Source organism: Myotis yumanensis, unplaced genomic scaffold, assembly GCF_028538775.1.
Source record: "Myotis yumanensis isolate MYYU_CA2020_CCGP unplaced genomic scaffold, mMyoYum1.0.hap1 SCAF_1, whole genome shotgun sequence".
In the NCBI taxonomy this organism is placed as follows: Eukaryota; Metazoa; Chordata; class Mammalia; order Chiroptera; family Vespertilionidae; genus Myotis; species Myotis yumanensis.
In genome coordinates this window covers 155,820,343-155,839,996 of record NW_027223752.1, presented here as the reverse complement: position 1 = coordinate 155,839,996, position 19,654 = coordinate 155,820,343, and the positions used below count along the sequence as shown (strand labels likewise).

Below are 19,654 nucleotides of genomic sequence, written 5' to 3'. Positions count from 1 at the left end.
TGATAGCTACTATTTATGGGACATAGTGAATTTCATATTTTATAATCAGAAAAATTGTCTTCAGAAAAATTCTTGTAGAATATGTATTATTCCTATTTAACAGCCAATGAAACTCAGGCACAGAAAGGTTAAGAAAATTACCTAAGCCTTGACTCGGGGGGGGGGGGGGGGGGGGAGGAAGGGGGGGCTCAGTTGGTTGAAGGGTAGTCTACACCAAGAGGTTTCAGGTTCATTCCTGGTCAGGGCACAGACCTAAGTTCTTGGTTTGATCCCTGGTCAGGGTGCCTACAGGGAGGCAACCAACCGATATTTCTCTCTCTCATTGATGTTTCTCTTTCTCTTCCTCTCTCTCTGAAATCAAGAAAAACATAACCTTGGGTGCAGATTAAAAAAATAAAAGTTACCTAAGGCCATACAGATAGTTCATGACAGGACTGGAATTCAAATTTAAATGTGTTTTATTTCAAAACCTGCCACTTTCCTGAAAGCAAATGCAGCTCTTTCAGTAATACTGAGTAAAAGTTCAAAAGCATTGATCATATTTATTTTCAGTGGCCTCCCTATTCTTTATGTGTTTCTGGTTGACCATGCTAATTAGCTCCACCAATCCCTAAGTTTAGATTAAAGAAGAATGTTAACAGGGACTTTAAATTTGCTCAAATGGGAATCTGGGGTATAGACAAACACAGCAGAATACATGGATCTGCATTCAGAGTGAGCAGCTGACCTTGGCACTTTACTCATGAGAAAGAGTTGCTAACCCTTGAACTTCAGAGGTGTGAGAAAAGAAGGTAACATTTTCTGTCTGACCACTCACATAAACATCATCGTGACTCCTGAGGTTTTCATGCTAAATCCTGACAAACACATTAATTTTGAAGATGGGGGCAAAAGGGGTTTTCTACTTGAAATGAAGAATATCTTTTTCTCTGTCATTGTAATTATTTCCTATTCATGGGACCACCTCCAATTACACTTATTCTTTATAAGCATTCAAGATTATCATTTAATCCTCGGCTGGTTTTTCTCAGTGGTTAGAGCATCAGCCCATACACCAGGGTCGAGGGTTCGAGGCCCGGTCAAGGGCACGTAACTGGGTTGCAGGTTCAATCCCCAGCCTGGTGGGAAGCAACCAATCAATCTCCTCTCTCTCTCTCTCTCTCTCTCTCTCTCTTGCATGCACGTACATTTTCTCTCTCTTTCTCCCTCTCCCCTCCTCTCTAAAAATCAATGAAAAAAAATATCCTTGGGTGAGGATTAACAATAATAAATAAATAGTAACTTAAAATAATTAGTAACAAATAAATGTTTCACATTAACACCCAAGAAACACGAATACAGCATCCTAGACACACTGGTCCTTTTGCACAACCGGGCAGTGGAAGTCTTATGCTCTTTCTAAGGTGATTTAATAAAATCGTCTTATGTAGATTACTTTTACTGTATCATTGACAGCAATTCTGGAAGAGCCTGAATCTTTGGTATTTTGATAGAATGATAATTCAAACAGGAGCTTTACACACAGGCCATTCGGGCACAGGTGTGAATATAGGTGTTTGTGTCTGATTTGAACTTTCTACCTTTCATTTTAGGGCGAAAAAGGAGCTGTGGGAGAGCCCGGACCCAGAGGGCCCTACGGCCTGCCCGTGAGTCCTCTGTCTGGTGTGCGGTCTGCACCTTCAGCATGCACAGATCACCTGCCACTTAACCCTGCCCTTGTGGGACCAACTAATCACATTACAGGAGCAAGAACAGTCCACTAACTCTCTACAAGCCCAGTATCACCATGTCCTCCAGAGATAGGTCACATTCATGTCATCCTCCCACTCACGTACAGACACCTGCCCTCACACGTCACAAGACTGAGAGGATCAGAGTCACTAAAGGTGGGACTCCCCCTGTCCAGTGACGCCTTGCCCCTACCATCTGACTGGACGGACGCCCATGATTGGCACTTCTTTGGAAGGTCACTGTACCAGAAGTGGGTGTAGGAGCTTTATTTAAAACAACTTCCTGCAGATTTTATCTGTTCTCATAGGTTACTTCCTAAAACCACTCTTGCTAATTAGTCATTTCTCGAATTGACATTTATGATGACTCGATGTCTCTGATCCCTCTGTTACTGTCATCACAGGGGATCTGGAACATAGGATGTGGATAAAAATTCTCAATGACACAGACTTCAAATTGAGGCCTCGGATTTGCTGTAGGACATTTCTTTGGGATCATCACAAATGATCCCATGGGGTAGGGAAGGACTACAATAGAACTGTAGGCTTGTATTGAGGTTTTTAACCCCTATGCACGTCCACATACCCTGGACTTTCAGTTTTTATGAACTGAAATAATAAACTAAAACCATCATAACTTCAATGCTGAAAGAGAGGCTGATTTTAAAATAGATTGAAAGTGAAGGCTGATTTTTAAAATAGATTTCAGTTGACGGAATCAAAGCAACCTCTTAGGAACTCTGGGTGGATGCATTGTGAGATACAATAGGCCCTGCCCCGGGCATCTGCGCCGTGGGAGTGCGTTTATCCTCCTTGCACAACAGCCTTCTGGCCCCTTTCGTATTTGGGGATCATTCATTTACAAAGTTTGCTTAAAAACAGTGCTTTAAGGTGTGACCTTCACACCCTCAGTATTTATAGACAAGGTGCACGCTAGCCAAATCCAAACTATATTTAACAACAAAGTTTACACATTTTTTACTCATGTCTGAACTAACTACTCAGAGAATGAAAGCAGCATTGATTTGCCTCCTTTATGAGCGCTGGTGTGTTTTTAAATCAGCTAAATGGTTTTTGCTTTCAACTTAACTCCTGAATTGATAACTTGGATACCAAGCATTCAACTTCAGCAAAAAAGCAAACTATTTAACCTGATATATAAGAAAACATTTTCATGACTCGTAACAGCAACATTAACAGTCATTTCACTTGATTTAGTGAAAAAAAATGTGAAATACTAATCAGTAGGGGATCTTTTTCACATCTGTGAAGTAGTTCTAATAGTAGTGTTGCATGTCCAGGCAGCCTTAATGAAAACGGTAACCTATTCATGAAACCTGGGAACACTAATATAGCTACTGTGGTTCTTTGGCAGGGGAAAGATGGAGAGCCTGGTCTTGATGTAAGTAATACATGCAATGAACATCTTCCTACGATAATAGATGCTGATGGTCTCCATCAGTAACAGCAAGAATACTTCTTATTGTTTCTGTACACATAGATATGCACACAACAAAAATTGCTATGCATGTAAACAGTCACCTAAACTACATCATGAGTGTTTGCATAAGGTAAACATAAAGGGGGAAAAAGTAATTATCTGGTATAAAATTAATAATTGATAGTTGATAATGCCACTTTAAAATACTTTCCCAAATTAGGGACACTCTCAACATTTGTATTTGAACCACTTATTTTAAAATATGCATAAAATTCAAGTATCTTTCACATGCTACCCTTAGGTAACAGTGTAGTATATCTATTCTCAAAGCTCTTATATTTTTTTAGTTGACAGTCCCTATTTGTCTTACAATTCTATAAATATAAAGGATCTCAAAAGTAAATGCCTCTTGAAATGAGCACTGTTCATCCTGTATTAAGTGAATAACAACAATAGCAACAGCAATAGTAGTTACTGTTCATTGAGCAGCTTGTATGTGCAGACAGAATTCTGGTACTTTATTTCATTGCATTTAATGCTCACGCCAACAGTCAAAGGCTAAAATGCTGAGGTAAGTGATTTGCACACGGCCACAAAGAACAGTGAGCTCCCCAGGGTTCAATCGAGAATCCTCATATTCTCTCCACTGCACATTTCCTGGGAGAAAAGGCAAGAAACCTATAGTATGTAGATCATTGACATGTTAGTAAACTAATATTTCTAAGTGCTACTTTCTCTAAGTTTTGAGATTGTTGGCATGCCTTTTCCCTGTATATCTATGTTTCAGAAACATGCAATTTTAAATGTATTTTTTCAATTTGATTTTGCCACAGTTACATCAGTATATCTCTTTGGTTTGCTTTTTGTCCTCTAGGGCTTCCCTGGTCCACGAGGCGAGAAGGGTGATCTAGGAGAAAAGGGAGAAAAGGTGACCTCTGCCTCCCAGCATGTGCCTGCCTCATCTCTCTCATGCTGTCTGCTTTGCTTCTGCTGTGCGGGTCTTTCCTGCGTCTACCCCTGCTCCGTCCTGTGCTCCAAAAACACGCTGATGCCTGATCTGAGGACTCAGCTCTTCATAGGGGAAGGAAGAAGGCTGCACCACTAGAAATAAGAGCACACTGTCTAGTATGGAAGAAAACATTATAATCCCCAGATAGCCAGGCTACTATTTTTCAACTACCTGACACCAGTGTGTTGAAAGATGTAATGTGCAGGGATTCTTGAAAGTGAAAAAACAACAACAACACATTTATTACACATTAACGTAAACTGAAATAGCACAAATCCATAGTGATTTTCTGGCCAAGCTCGCCTAACCCAGTAAAGCCTCAGTTATCTTCCCAGTGTTCCCAGGGAAGGACAGGAGATATGTTCTGTATCTTGATTCTTTAACTGGAAACATAGAAGACAAGCAGTGTGACTGATAAACCCCAGTGAGTCCATTAGGCAGCTTTTAGGTGCTGTAGATATTTTTAAGTGACGATGTTGGTGTGTTTTATGAGGTCGAGTTTAGGTTCTATCTCAGGACCCTCAGCTCCAGGGTACATAGGAGCCAAAATCAGGCAAAAGGGTTTTCTGTCTGAAAGTAAAATTTAGATGATGGATTTTTAAAATCATGTTTTCCCTTTCTCTCCCCTTTGCTTAGATCTTTGAAGAATATTTTTTTACACTAGACACAACAAAGGAAGCAAACAAAAACTCAGCCCCTCAATAGAATAGTGAAAATCTTAAAGTGGCCGAAGTTGCACTTTCACAGTCAATTTTAATTGCACGTTTACAATTCAAATATAACTTGCACTTTCACAGTTCAGTTATATTCCTCAGATTAAATCATGTCCTGATCTATTGAACAACACACTGTTTCAAAACCCTAGAAATTTTCTTTAACAGTGAAGTTCATGGCTTTTAAAAAGCAAGGCCAAGTGGGAGTTGTCAAAGAAAGAAAGGTGTGGAGACTGCTCTGTACTCTACAGGCCTTAAGTATGACTTAGAGTAGCTTCCCATTGGTAAGAGAGTTCATGTGAGCGCTTATGTAAAAAGCACCACCACCACCACCACCATCAATCTGATTACATTTACTGAGCACTTAAGTGTTTTCCCAAAAGCTTTACATGTGATAGTCTTTTCATCCTCATAACAACCCCCTAAGTTGGTGCTATTTTGTTCCCATTTCACAGGCAAGGAAACTGAGGCAAAAAATAATTCTTTTATTTTTTGAATTACAAATTCTAACTATAAAATATAAAGGTACCAGGTACCAGGTATTTTTTGAATTACAAATTCTAACTATAAAATATAAAGGTACTGGTATTTTAGCTCAAGGTATGTGTGCTTTAAAGATTATTGATTTTCTATTTACCTGGTGGGTAGTATGAGTGCAAAATCTTACTCAAAAGTATGAAGATACTTACTTTAATGCTCTTTTAAACAAAGAAGAAAATACCAGCATTTTAACTTATGAAAACACTAAGCCACAAATTTAATCCTCAGAGTAATGTTAGTCACCCATACAAAATGTTTTCATGTTTCAGATTCCACATATCGAAGTTTTATCTATAGGGAAATTAGATTCCAAATGTGAACACTTTATGTGTAGCATTCTTTGACATGGGAGATAAATATTAGCAGGAACCTTTAATGTGCTCATACCCACATGGACAGATGATTTTGTGTTATAAAACTATGTTGATTAATAATAACACTGATATATTGTTCTTTATACAGTCATGTCTGTGCCCTAGCTGGTTTGACTCAGTAGATAGAATGTCAGCCTGCAGACTAAAGGGTCCCGGGTTCCATTCCGGTCAAGGGCACATACCTCATTGCAGGTTCCTCCCCGGCCTAGCCCTGGTAGGGGCACGTGCAGGAGGCAACCAATCAGTGTGTTTCTCTCTCATCAATATTTCTCTCTGTCTTTCCCTCTCTTCCAGTCTCCCTAAAATTCAATGGATAAATCTCCTCAGGTGGGGATTAAAAAAAAAAATCGTGTCTTTTTCATAATGCTTGAAGTTTACAGAAATATTACTGAGAAATTATTCCCAAAACCTCAGTCAACATTCGTATGACAGCACTTTTTGGTTGAGTTATTAATATGAGTTGATTTACCAAACAATGAAGTGAATTCTAAATTAATAAGACCTAACACACCTGGTGTCAGTCACACCCACGTGAAGAAGAGTCCACTGCCCCCTGAGAACGCACCTAAACAAGTTTACATCCATTTTATGTCACGGCACTGAAGGTATTTGCTGAGGAAGTATGTTGATTCATCCACATGAGTGAGCAATTTACTCCCCAATGTGCCTCCCAGCTTACTTCCTGTCACACCTGCTCTCATTTCACCCTGGCTTCTCAGGGCTTTGTCTTTAATCATGATCAACTAAACCACACAGAATTTCTCTTTCCCGAGTGTTAAAGCAACCCGGGTGTTCTTGATTCTGAGCCTTCTGATGCAACCTTTTTGGCACACAGGACAGAAATGAGGAGCTTTTGCGCACGTAGTCAGAATGAATACATTCATTTGAATGCATATCTCATATTTCTGTTATGTGTATGTCTTTTTACCTTTGACTGTTCATGTTGTTTTGCTTCTGAAATTATTCCATTTTATCGTAACTGCCATCCTGATTGCAGAATGAATACACTAATTCAAGTATGTATTGTATTTTGTACTCACCAACTTCTTGTCTATAAATATGCAGAATTTATGTTAATGTAAAACAGCTGAGGTGCATTCCTTCCTTCTCCTCCTTTTGCCTCCTTTCCTAAATTCCACCATCCCTCTGATCCACGCAGATTTCCACAACCTTTACCTCGATTCCTAAATACTAATTTCCATGGCTACCTCCCCACTATGTTATTATCCTGCCTACCTCGTTTTTAGTGTTAGCTCAGCTGAGTCCAAACTGCTTTTCCTCTCCTGAACAGAATTATTTTTAATTTCAAGTAAGCTGGAAACCCATTTACCATTGTGAGCACCTGGCATGAGATTAATAAGAGTGAATTAAAGAAGATCCCTGGGTTTTTAAATAAGTCCGTTTCTCCCATTGGTATTGCTAAGAAGAATTAGCACTTTTTAACTTTATTTATCTGACTTAATAAGGGAATTATTTGCTCTTAGTTACCTGAAAACAAATGTTAAAATAAATAGAAGTATATTTTGATACATTGAATATTTTTTAATGAGAGTTACAAAAAATAATGTCATAAAATTGTTTCCATTTCAAAAAGGTAGATGCTGTTAATATTTAATCTGGCTCAATGTAGCTTTCACCTATTACAGGATTTGGGGGACGGGGAACAAGTTGACAGGCATAGAAAATTGTGCGAAGTATCCATTATTCCTCTGAACCTCACCTGCACTGGCTGGCTTCACAGTACAGTTGGTATCACTCACACACACACACACACACACACACACACACACACACACCAGATCCTGGCAGAAATACCTCCTTCAAAAGGACCACTGCACTGGGCTCTGCGTCAGCACTGATCCCCCTTCGTGATGGGTTGGCCTTTGGTCTCCTTCTATCAAATTATTGAGTATCGTAAATAAAATGCCACATATCGTTACCCAGAATCCATTGTTACTCTGTTATTTTTATAATATCATGCCTTACCTAACCAGAAAACAATGGTAAATGCCCTTCCAGACTTTTATTGGCTAAATCATCTTTTGAATCACCATTATTTACCCCCCTCCGATAAAACCTGTCTTTTATTTAAACCCTTGTATCCACAGGGGGAAAAGGGAAAGAAAGGCAAAAAGGGGCCTAAAGGGGAGAAAGGAGAACAGGGTGCCCCTGGATTAGATGCACCTTGCCCGTTGGTATGTCTGACTCATGAAACTCTGACTCCGGATGTCATGTGTGAGGGGGTAAGCTGGGAGAAGAGCAAGCTGGAGGGACCCATAAAAGCTGGGGTGCTCACTGGGGTCATTAAACATGGACAAGGTACTAGAATGATCCATCTGGGTAATCCCGTCATGTTCCACACCTTGTGTCTGGCCACCAGCTCTGCCTGGTTTCTTAACACTCAAGTGTTGATCCAACATGAATGGAGGATCCAAAGAGGAACCAGCATGGTTCTGTACTTCTCAACAGAGGTCCCAGTTCCCAGTCAAGCCCTCATGACACGTGACGTGGAGTTTTGTCCAACTTCACCGTATGTTACTTTTCACTTCAGAGTTGCTCCTCTCCCAGCTCTTCTTATTGTGGTTATTTCTTTAGCAGAATTTGTGCATAAGTGATTTCTTGTTAGTAACGTTATGAGTTAATCTTTACAAACAGGGATTCCGTGGCATTAAGGGGGAAAAAGGGGAGCCAGGCCAGCCTGGCCTGGATGGGCTGGATGCCCCTTGCCAATTGGTACAGTATTTCTCTTTCCTACTACCCTGCATGCAGTTCCTTTGTTTATTACATATTCATCTCTATGGGTGTAAAGTGGTGCTTCTGGACCAAGCTTTACATGATAAACACACTACATGCATGTGCATGAACGGCTCCTTCCGCAACTCTGCAGAGTGAAGAGAGCTAGCATGCATGTCTACCTATGACTGGAAACTAATCTCCTAACGTTCTCACAACTGACATGAGCCGGGTCTGCCTTCTGGGGGATGTTAATTTATTCAATAAATAGTTAAAGATTACATTAACATTACAGGAAAGGCTTCTATGTACTAGTAAAGGCACAGCTAGCCCATAACTTTGGGTTTTACCCCTAAATTGAACTTTTTTTTCTTTTCCTCTAAAGGAAATAAAGGCATTTTTGCCTCTTCCACTAAATTTCTGTCCGGCTGTAAGGCCAAGCCTACAGAGTGAAGCCTCTGCAGCCAGGAGTAGCCATTTCTAGGGAATGCTGTTAAGAGACTGTAGGGAAGTAAACCAAGCTTCTTTGAGCTTCTAAAGATAACAGTCTACAGCCCAAACTCTCCTCTTTGTCACATAACCTTTTGATTTAATGGTCCCTCCTTTTGAAACTCACTTTCCTAAAGTAGACAGAACTCCCTTATCTCCATTGGCATGAACCCAAAATCCTCCTTTTACTAAAATCTAAAATTCTACTGGGTGATCCTTCTCCTTGTACCAATCTGGCATTACCGAATTTTTCCCAAATATCTTACAAAGCTATTTCAAAGCGGGTTTTTTTACATTGTTTTAAAAAGTATATTCATATTTTCTGAGGTGTAAAGGGAAACATTTTATGGTAGTGTTGATGGTTATATTTGGTCTGCATGTTCTTATATTGTTTTTTAATGCTAAGCATGTTTCTATAAAGATAACTTTGTTTCTCAAGCCTTTTAAGAGATTGTGTTTATAGAAAAAAATTGTATTCAGTTCATAATTACAATTAGAAAATATCAATGTGAAGTGCCCAGTCTTTTATTTTGTTTGCTTGGTAATGATAATAAATAATAGTTTACAATCATTTTGTTGGGTGGAAACACAAGCATGCCTCATCACACCCCAACTCTCCCTGCTTTATTTATGCCATTTGTATCTGAAGAGTGTTCACACTTTAAATAAAAATAAATTCTGCAGCATTTAGGAATCCCAGGTTTATTCACAATTTGTTAACCGGCTTCTGAAGAACTTTAATAGAAAAATTGATGAATAACATTTTACTGTAAAGATATAGATAGGCTGCTATGTTTTAATTTGGTTGATTAAATATATTCCAATATATCTGCTTTCAATATAGAAAAGTGAAAAATAGCCTCTGAAGAGCTATAAACTTCAGATAGAAATGGTTCATCATTGATTATTCATCATTATCATGCATTCAACCATCTACCATTGTGACCAGGAAGTGACGTTATTTCAGTTTACTTAAAGATAATTGTGAAATATATGTAAATGAAATTAGGATGAATAGTACAGATTTGTTATCTATCCCAAGGTAGAACTGAGTAGACCACTATGCTTTGTAAATTGCTTTTTCAAAATTAGGCGTATTTTTTATACTTTATGTATTTTCAAAATGTGTACTCTCCCTAAAAAAAGCATTTGGTATTATATTAGGAGTTAATTGTTAATAATTAGAAAAACATGCCTATGAATAAAGCTACTAATGAGTAGAAATCCATCTTGTAAGCCTCTGAGCATGTGAATTAGGAAGTATGATCACTTTCGTGGAGCCTAAGGAATTCTTATTCTTCTCTTGAAAACAGGGCCCAGATGGATTACCCATGCCTGGCTGCTGGCAAAAGGTAGGCTTTATGGAATTATTTCTAAAAGAAGCACTCTCCCTTTCTCTCCACCTGGCCTAGCCTTTTCCATTTAGAGAAGACCTTTTGAATGAGACATTGCTAAAAGTTGTTTGGCTATTAAAAGGAAAAAGATACCACCTTCAGAAGATCTTTCCATTATTATGTTTACTGCTGACTTCTTCCTGAACTGAGGAGTGGAAACAGTTCCTAACAAACGTTGTAATTTGGGGCCTTCCCTATCTAGTTCTTTCTTTGGATGGAAAGGGGCAGGCCGTGCATCTCCATAATGGTTTGCTTGTCTCTCGGTGACCTCCTTGTACTCCTAATGTTAAAACTACTCTTGACTGTGATTGTTTTTCTATTTATACTCAGTTACTTAAGTAAACATGCAAATACATGGTAGAACCCTGTCAATATTAGTCACTAAGCTGAGAAAGCAGAAAATGTAAGCATGATCTTTTTTCTTCAGTGATGTCTTGAGTTATTTAGGAGACTCTGGTTATATTTAAGTTGGTGTCCTTTGTAATAGTTTATTCTAGCCTCTTCATATAGCTACCTAGAGCCATTGTGTAGGAAAAGGAACTTATCTTAACACAGAGCCTTCTATGTGACAAGCCCTTTTACATAAGGGATATCATTTTATTTAATTGTCACAATAGCCCCCGAGGGCAGTGATGGCGAACCTATGACACGCGTGTCAGAGGTGACACGCAAACTCATTTTTTTGGTTGATTTTTCTTTGTTAAATGGCACTTAAATATATAAAATAAATATCAAAAATACAAGTCTTTGTTTTACTATGGTTACAAATATCAAAAAATTTCTATATGTGACACGGCACCAAAGTTAGGGTTTTTCAAAATGCTGACACGCCGAGCTCAAAAGGTTCGCCATCACTGCCCTAGGGTGTTATCCTCAATGGTTCTGATGGGGAAGCTGAAATTCAGAGAGGTTAAGTAACTTCCAAGGCACAGAGCTAGTAAGTAACAGAATAAGAAGCAGACGATGGGAAGTAATGGCCTAACTTTAAGCAGGGAAAAGCTGTGTGCCTGCTGTGCTGAGGGAGCACCAAACCTTTTCACGATAATGGTGTGAACCTGTAAAGGACTGTGCATGTATGCTACTGAAGGATGAAGGAACTCCACTGATGTAAAAATAAGCCAGGCGGAAGTATCCATGCTGCTTTGATCATTTTGATTTTTTTCTCTCTAAAACCTTGTGGTTTATTCAGTTATTTTTGACAGGCATTTTTTTCACCGGCAAAGTTATACAAAACTATGTAGGATTGTAGAAAGATGAAGAGAAACTTAACTCTCCTGGTTTCGTCTTAACTCATCAACTGTGTTGGTGAGATCCTGTGTAACGTACTCTCTTGCTTGACCACTCTCACCCCACTTGACTAGGGAAAGAAACACCTTCCTTCTTTCTCAGCAGCGTCATTTATTTAGTAGCTTCCCAAACCCCACTTTCAGCCTCTCAGATAATCATCTCAATCACACCTGAGGTCAAGTGGTTCTTAGGAAGATGGGTCTATCATCGTATTCTTCTTCACCTGAGAAAAGTATCCTTTCACCCTCATAACCCCTGTTCTCAGAATGTTTAATACATCCTGAGCTGGGATTACCATGTGCTCTTTGACCGTTGACCTGTAATCTAATATTATAATGGTTTTTTAATACATTGGCAAAACTGACATAGAGGTAGATGTGAAAGGCTTATTTTACCAACCTTCTAATACTACTCAGAACTTGGCTCATATAGTTTTCAGCTGCTTCTAAATCACTTCCTTTTTGTGAGGGCATAACAATGGCAACAAACAAAGCACTCATCATCTTTTAGTTCATAAAAAGGCCAGTCCTAATAGTAATATGTCTGGCATCAGAAAATCAGATATTTCCCTTTTAAGTACTCATTTTTCCACAGAATAGATACCATGATCTACATAAGAGCAAGGATTTCTTAAATCTCACATCTTATCATATAAAAATAATAATTCAGTGATAAAACTCAGTATTGCTTACCACACTCCCAGCACACACAAAAACAAACCATTGGGATCAACCTCTCTCAACACCCTCCTCCCCAAAGAGTAAAACAGTTAGAAAAAATGGAATGTTCTAAATCTCTTATGTAGTCAGTTTAGCTATCTGAAATACACTTAGTCAAATAAAATTGTTTTTTAAATATTTTTAAAAGATGTCCAGTAGATTCCTTATGTAGTCCTGTTTTATTTTATTTTTTATTTTTTTTTTTAGAGGAAATGGTTTCATTTTTTTTTTAATATATTTTATTGATTTTTTACAGAGAGGAAGGGAGAGAGATAGAGTCAGAAACATCGATGAGAGAGAAACATCGACCAGCTGCCTCCTGCACATCTCCTACCAGGGATGTGCCCGCAACCCAGGTACATGCCCTTGACCGGAATCGAACCTGGGACCTTTCAGTCCGCAGGCTGACGCTCTATCCACTGAGCCAAACCGGTTTCGGCTGTAGTCCTGTTTTATGTGGATCCCCCTTTTAAGCATTATTGTTTATTAGCCTCCGGAGCATAGTGGTAAATGTTTGAAAATTCAGATTGAGGTGGCCACATAAATCGCTATGATTAATGAACAAGTCCCTTTGGTTATGCTGCTCTCTAATAATTTTTTTATGCAAAAATGATTTGATCTTTGTTTAAATTACTTTTCCTTTTAGATATAGTTCAGTTTTCTAAATTTTGAAGAATAATGATGTACCAGTTCACAGTGTAATTCATATAGTGAGTAAATGGCAGCATTTATGGTTAAGAAAATACAGACCATTAAAGTTGTATCCATCCCATCTAGAGATTAAAACTATTTAATCAGAAAAATACTTACAGCTTTCGTATTTTTTAATGTCTTACTAAACCTTATTTTTCCAGGTAAAGTTAACAAGTTTTTAGCAGAACCTTCCTAAAACAAGATGACAGATTTTTAAAAATGCTTTTATTGATTTCACAGAGGAAGGGAGAGGGAGAGAGAGATAGAAACATCAGTGATGCGAATCATTGATGCCTCCTGCACTCCTCCTACTGGGGATGGAGCATGCAACCTGGGCATGTGCCCTGACTGGGAATCGAACCCTGACCTCCTGGTTCATGGATTGATGCTCAACCTCTGAGCCACACTGGCCATATTCTCTGGCATGGACACGACATGCATAAACATAGAGTGAACTCCATCTCTAAAAATCACAACGTTCCCAGCCTCTCCTAGGTACATCTAATGTAGGATCTATTTTTCTTGGAAAAAAACAAATGTTTTTAATTAATGAACTGGACATTTTACTTTCCTCGTTGATTTTTATTTTTGAGTAAGTCACCATCTCCAAGATCTGCTGTATAAGTTTATACTTCAAAGATGATTGGCCCTCAGTTCTCTCAGACTTAACTTTAGTTATAGGAAAATCTTAAAATTATGGCTGTTCAAAATGAGAAACCAGAGATTTATGGTACTTTAGATCACAGTGGAACCTGTAATACAGCTTAAGGACCTGCTAGCAGGCTGGTTTACCTTGCCCATCATCCACAGCAGGGCAAGACTAACAAAAGGAAAGAGGAAACAGGAGGAGTCAGGTGTTGGTGAAGTAAGTAGTGCCACTGAGGTCAGAATCCTCAGCCTTTTCCACAGTGTGGTTTAATGCTTAGAGAAGACTATGTAATTTGTAAATAGAACATGTGTATTTTAACTGTGGCACATATATGCTAAAAATCCTAATTTTCTGCTTTCCCAGAATAGTTACTGAAACAAACACTTACCAGAAACTTATCTGCGGCAAAAGGAAAATGTGGGTTGAATCTAGGATAGAAATTTTGATGACACTGGAGTTTTAGAAAAGTAATATCTAAGACCCATATTGATTGGCTCATTGATTGACAAACAACAACTCTATTCAGGGTTCTACCCGTTTTCTTAAAATAAATGTTAATTTGGAATTTTTATCCTAGACCACTAATTCTATATATTTGTCTTTTTTGTTATTTGTTTTTCTGCAGTGATGAAACTAACCTTCCGAGCATGAAGTTGTGTATATAGTGGTCCACTCTTTATATTTATAGTTGAAAATCAAATTGCAGATTTTACAAGTCTGAGATATGTTTACATATAGCTGCTTCTTCCTGTTTGCAGTAGTACACATGTCCGTCTTTTCTTTGCTTACATCTAAAATTGGGCAACATGTGAAACTAGTGAGAAGCCTGCAGAAAAATATAGATCAGTATCTCTTTATCTTATGTAAAGATGCCTATTTATATGGACATATCAGTGATAGAGAATGATTGTTCTTGCTATTTTCTTACTTTGGGCTTGCCAATTGCATGGACAAAAGGGACCATGAAATAGTTTACATAAAATTGTGACCAAATATGGACTCAAAACTATGAAAATGTACCATACTGACCGATGTTAGCGTTTATTGTCACATCCCTACTCACCTTCACTGTTAGCGCTGAGTTCATACCACCCGTTGAAACTGACTAAAAAAGCATGACCCTGCCAAACCTGCCTGCTGTTGTGCCCCTTCAGATGCTAGCACGCCTCTTGAGTCCTTCAATCACATCTGAGCTTTTATTTCTTTTGTCATCTCAAGGGGGTTACACCATGGCTTATTGCCAAAAAGAGATAAAGTGGTGGAGAGCACACACACAAGTGGTCTTGTATTTTGAGGGAGTTGCAGTCTCAACTGCAGATCTACAGCTTCCAGTATTGTGGGCTCACGTGGCCACCTTGGTTGAAATATCCAGGGGTTGAGCTGGTTGTGCCGCCGGTTTTCCTTGGGCTGCCCTTGGCAGTGAAGACCAGGAAAGAGGACCGGTTCAGTATCCTGCGCTGTCTCTCCTGTGACCAAGTAGGAAAGAGGTGTAGAAATGCAAGCACCCAGAACAGCAGACTTTTTCTTCTAATAAACTGAATTCAAGCAGGTGTTAGTATGGGTGCTTTTGGAGAACGACAGAGACATACAGCTCTTCTTTGGAGTAGAAGATTCTTGGAACGGCAGCCCCTGTTTCTTAGGAAAAGGTGTGTACCTCCCGACGAAGCTCAGGTTGCTGAAGAAATCTCACGTCCTGAAGGGGGTTCACTCCACAGTCTCTACCGAAGCTGATGTGAGAGCCTCCATTCTCTCCAAAATCGAGCCCATTTCAAACATTTTCTGCAAAGTTCTAGAAAGAGAACATGTTTCCAACTCTTTTAAATACTTTTTCTTTTCTTTCTTTTTTTATTCCAAGGAATACTAAGCTGAAACTCTTTTGCCATTATTTGTTTGAACTTTTTTTAAAGAAAGGTCTTCAAATTCTAATAATGAAACCAATCATCAAGATGACATTTTACTAACTTTCTTTCTTGTTATGAATAATTGAAGAGAATGTAAAAGAAGCTCCACTTTCACTTCAGTCATTGTAAAGTATCAAAGTTAAGAAATTCTTTTCAGTACTTTTTGACTTTTTTTTCATATGATGAATATAACATACATAGTGATTATCACTTAAGATAAAGTCAAGATTTGGTCACATTTAACTCATTTCTATTTTTTGTAGTTCTACTTAGATATAAGTTTTGTCTATATTTAGATTTCTTTATCTTTTTTTACATTTCTAAATGTTTGTCTTATGCACAGACCAAATCTGAGATCTCAGAAAGCTGTGAAATATAGTTGCCATATAGTTGCCATTAAGAGAGTATTTTTTTCATCTTCTTGCTCAAAAGTTACCTAGCTGTATTAGACTGAGCATTTCTTTGCACAGTAAAGTGTTGGTAGCATGTTTTGAAATGGCTTATTCTACATGGAAGAGTTCCATTAGGAGAAACATCATCAATGAGGAGTAGTCACTTTTTGCTCATGGGGCAATATAATTTTTCTCTGGACTCAACACCATTTTGTGGGAAATTTTCTAGTTTCATGCACAGGTTGTTACCACCAGAGGGGAAACTAATTCATCATTGACTTGGGCTGACAGTAATTAAGATATGATTATAAGACAAGGATCCTAAGGTCCTTATGATCTCTTTCATATTGTATAACCAAATGCTCAATTATACACATTGCCTTCTTTTTATTTCCATTAAGTTTTCAATATTGGAAAGATGTTCAAACTATTACACCCATCTAATTGGTCACATTTCTAGTAACATTCCACACTCTGAAGCCAATTTGGCAATTTTAAAACAATAGAGGGAATTTTTCTAATGATCTCTTCTATGACATGGTTAGGATGAGGTATTATCGTTTAATGTCTGAAACGACTTGTCTTAAATAGATTGGAAAAATGAACTAAAGCAGGTAGAACTACAGTATTTTCAGGAAAACAAACAGTACTGTCTTGAGAAAAATCTAGTGGCTATATTTCATTCTATGTATCTTTCTTACTCCTTTAGTATAAACAGGTATCAAGATGGATCACTATTTAAAACTTGCACAGCTTCTAAAGAGAATACCTCAAAAGATAATCATTTTATGTACAAAATTTTTTTAAATACAGCCCTTTAAGAATATTGTTCTGTCCTATGTGTATATCGGGTTTTGCTCTGATTTGACAGCATTGACTTTTATTCCATGATTAAGGAATAAAATTATTAACTTCCATTACATTTATTTTCTTTGGACAAACAAAGGGATGCTATCACTCCTCTTTGTTCAGTGGAATTACTAGGTCTTAACCACTATGGATAATCTTAAATTTGGGGTTCCTAAAATATTTTCAGCCATCCATTTGTCATCAAATAATTGCCAAATGAACTAATAAATTATGTTTGCTGATACATGTGTTGGCAGATACATATTTTTCTTAAAGATTTCTTTCTTTTTAATTTATATTATTAAATAGAGGATTGAGGAAAAACACATGAAAGACACAATGGAAATAAGTCAAAATCAGGTTCTATTTCTGATAAGCATCTTTGAAGGATACCAAATTGGTATGTGTTTTAGCTTTAAAATTGTTTTTCATTCATGTTGGTGCTGATGTATTTCTTTTATTTTTCTTTATGGACAGTGCAACTCTACTATGGATTTCATTTCTCAGTTTAATAGCATTCCTAAACTGTTAGTGTGTGATTTTATTTTTTCATGTTTATGAATTTGTTGTAATTATAGTTCAATGACTAGTCTTTTTAAATGTAAAACAAAACAGTATAACCTGCAGATGATGTTTCCTTACTTGGATCATGGATCCTCTTTTTACATGTTCTTGTCATATGCTGTATGCCTTTCATCAACTTTCATTCTCACCTTTTAACTGACATAATTTGATTAAGTGTGGCAAAACCAGAATTAGATATGCCTGCATACATTCATAGCATACCTGACACACAAATATGCCTAAATTTTTATTCTAGTTTTTATTTTCATTATGAAAAGCAATCTTGGAGAGTTTTTCTTTTTTATTTGATTTTATATAAAACATGAGGATATCTTGAATTTCCATCTCCCAAAAAAATGTCTGTTCTTGAATTTACTTCCTGTACATGATGTTCTAAAGGGACAGCAAGAACTTATACATCTAGTAGTTCATCCTACATGTCCTTTCCTAGTTTGGAAAATGGTCAGATCAGCATGTCAGTAGCTATGGAAAAGTTGTCTTTGGTAGCTTATATTTTTATCACTTGGAAAATGTGCTTAATTTTCCAAGGTTTAAATTTTTTTCAATGTTACTATTGTAGCATAAAATGTTAATACCATTTTTCATCTTTTCTTTTCTGTTTTTGGCCCTATGTATGATTTTCTCAGAAGTCATTTATGTTTGCATGGTGAGTGATATTGTCATTATAGAAATATGCCAATATTGGCATTTTTCCTATTTCTTGATAATCAAGTAATATCAATAATTAACAGTACCAAAAGTGAACATTTTCAAGTTATACCAAAACAAAAAAACAAAGTCCCTGCTATCTCTAGAAAGTTAAGACCAGAGAAACGTATTCATATATTGTCATGAATAACAATTGAGAACAATGACCTGTGTTTGATTCTGGCTGTTAAAATTATTCATTCCTAATGGAATTGACATGATTGACCAATGATGATTTTGTTGGCCTTCGGTCTGTTTGTTGAATAAATAACTTCACAATGACTAGATTTACTATATGCCATAGCAGAGATACCCTTCCAACTTAAATTTTTAGTGGGTTTAATTTTCATTAATACAATACTGAAACGTTTTAATGGCATGTCTGATTTTTTTAATGTATTTAAATGCATAAGATTTCCTGTGCTGCTTCTTGACAGAACTGTCCTTTTGGGAATAGGAAGACTTTTTCAACCTGACCAGTTATGATTTGTGGATAACTTAATAAATTACCATCATTTCTCAAAATGCGGTTGATATTCTCCATATCTCAGAAACATCAATAAATTGGATTCACAAAAGAATGTCTTACATATTATTGACATTTATGTGAATGTTCTTTATACTGTTGTAAATGTTTCATGCAACTTAATAACATTTTTAAAAGGTGTATGTATCTGATTTTCCTTTAGAAAATATTATATTTTTATTTGTATTTTTTACATTTTAAAGTTCATCTCTATGTGCAGCTATTTTTATATTGCCAAAAAAATCACATGAATACAAAATAAGAGGAAAATGCAGAAAACATATTTTGGCAAGCATTATACTGCATATTTTTCTTAATGTTTTGTTGGCCAGTCTCATGTAATTGATTATTCTAAGAATGTGTTGTGTGTTGTCACTGTAAATATGGCACAAACCTGTTTTTCTCAGCAGTGTAAATAATTGAAAGATTGAATTCTCCCTGTTTGACTCCTTATTTCAGTTTCATTTTAATTTCTCCTGCTGACATTGCTGAATCAAAAGAAGCGTGTGGTTTTCAATTTGCAGTTTGAAGATAATTGCATTATGTTCAGTTTCTCATTTGTCTTTATTTGCTTTTGTAACTTGTTTACAGGGTTCCTAGTTTGTGAGAAGTTGATCTTCAAAATTATTTTTACACTATTTATGACTTATTTTCATAATGTACAAAGTGTGTAATTACTACAGTATTAATCCAAACAATGGTAATGAATTGTACTGTTATAAAGCTTTATTGATGTTCATGAATACCTTGGCCTGTTTTCTCTGATTTAAACACAGTCCATAAGTCATTTTATTCTACTTTTCTACAATATTGCAATACCATCATTCAACTTAATGCACATACCTAGCTATGATGATTTTCTAAAAAAAAAAAAAAAAATTGTACTCTCTGTTTCTGAGGTAGTAATGCCCCTCCAAAGTCACAATTCTTCCATAATTATCCA

The 19,654-nt window shown here is 37.0% G+C and overlaps 1 protein-coding gene across 1 annotated transcript in view; it reads left to right on the top strand.

The window, feature by feature from the left end:
- Positions 1–19,440, top strand: part of COL25A1 (collagen type XXV alpha 1 chain) — a 502,347-nt gene extending 482,907 nt beyond the window's left edge. The window contains exons 33-38 of the mRNA XM_070433581.1: positions 1,593–1,646; positions 3,106–3,132; positions 4,046–4,099; positions 8,463–8,540; positions 10,343–10,381; positions 14,397–19,440. Of these exons, the coding sequence (XP_070289682.1) occupies positions 1,593–1,646; positions 3,106–3,132; positions 4,046–4,099; positions 8,463–8,540; positions 10,343–10,381; positions 14,397–14,399 (255 nt within the window). The 3' untranslated portion in view covers positions 14,400–19,440. The remainder of the gene's footprint in view (positions 1–1,592; positions 1,647–3,105; positions 3,133–4,045; positions 4,100–8,462; positions 8,541–10,342; positions 10,382–14,396) is intronic.
- The last annotated feature ends 214 nt before the right edge of the window (positions 19,441–19,654 follow it).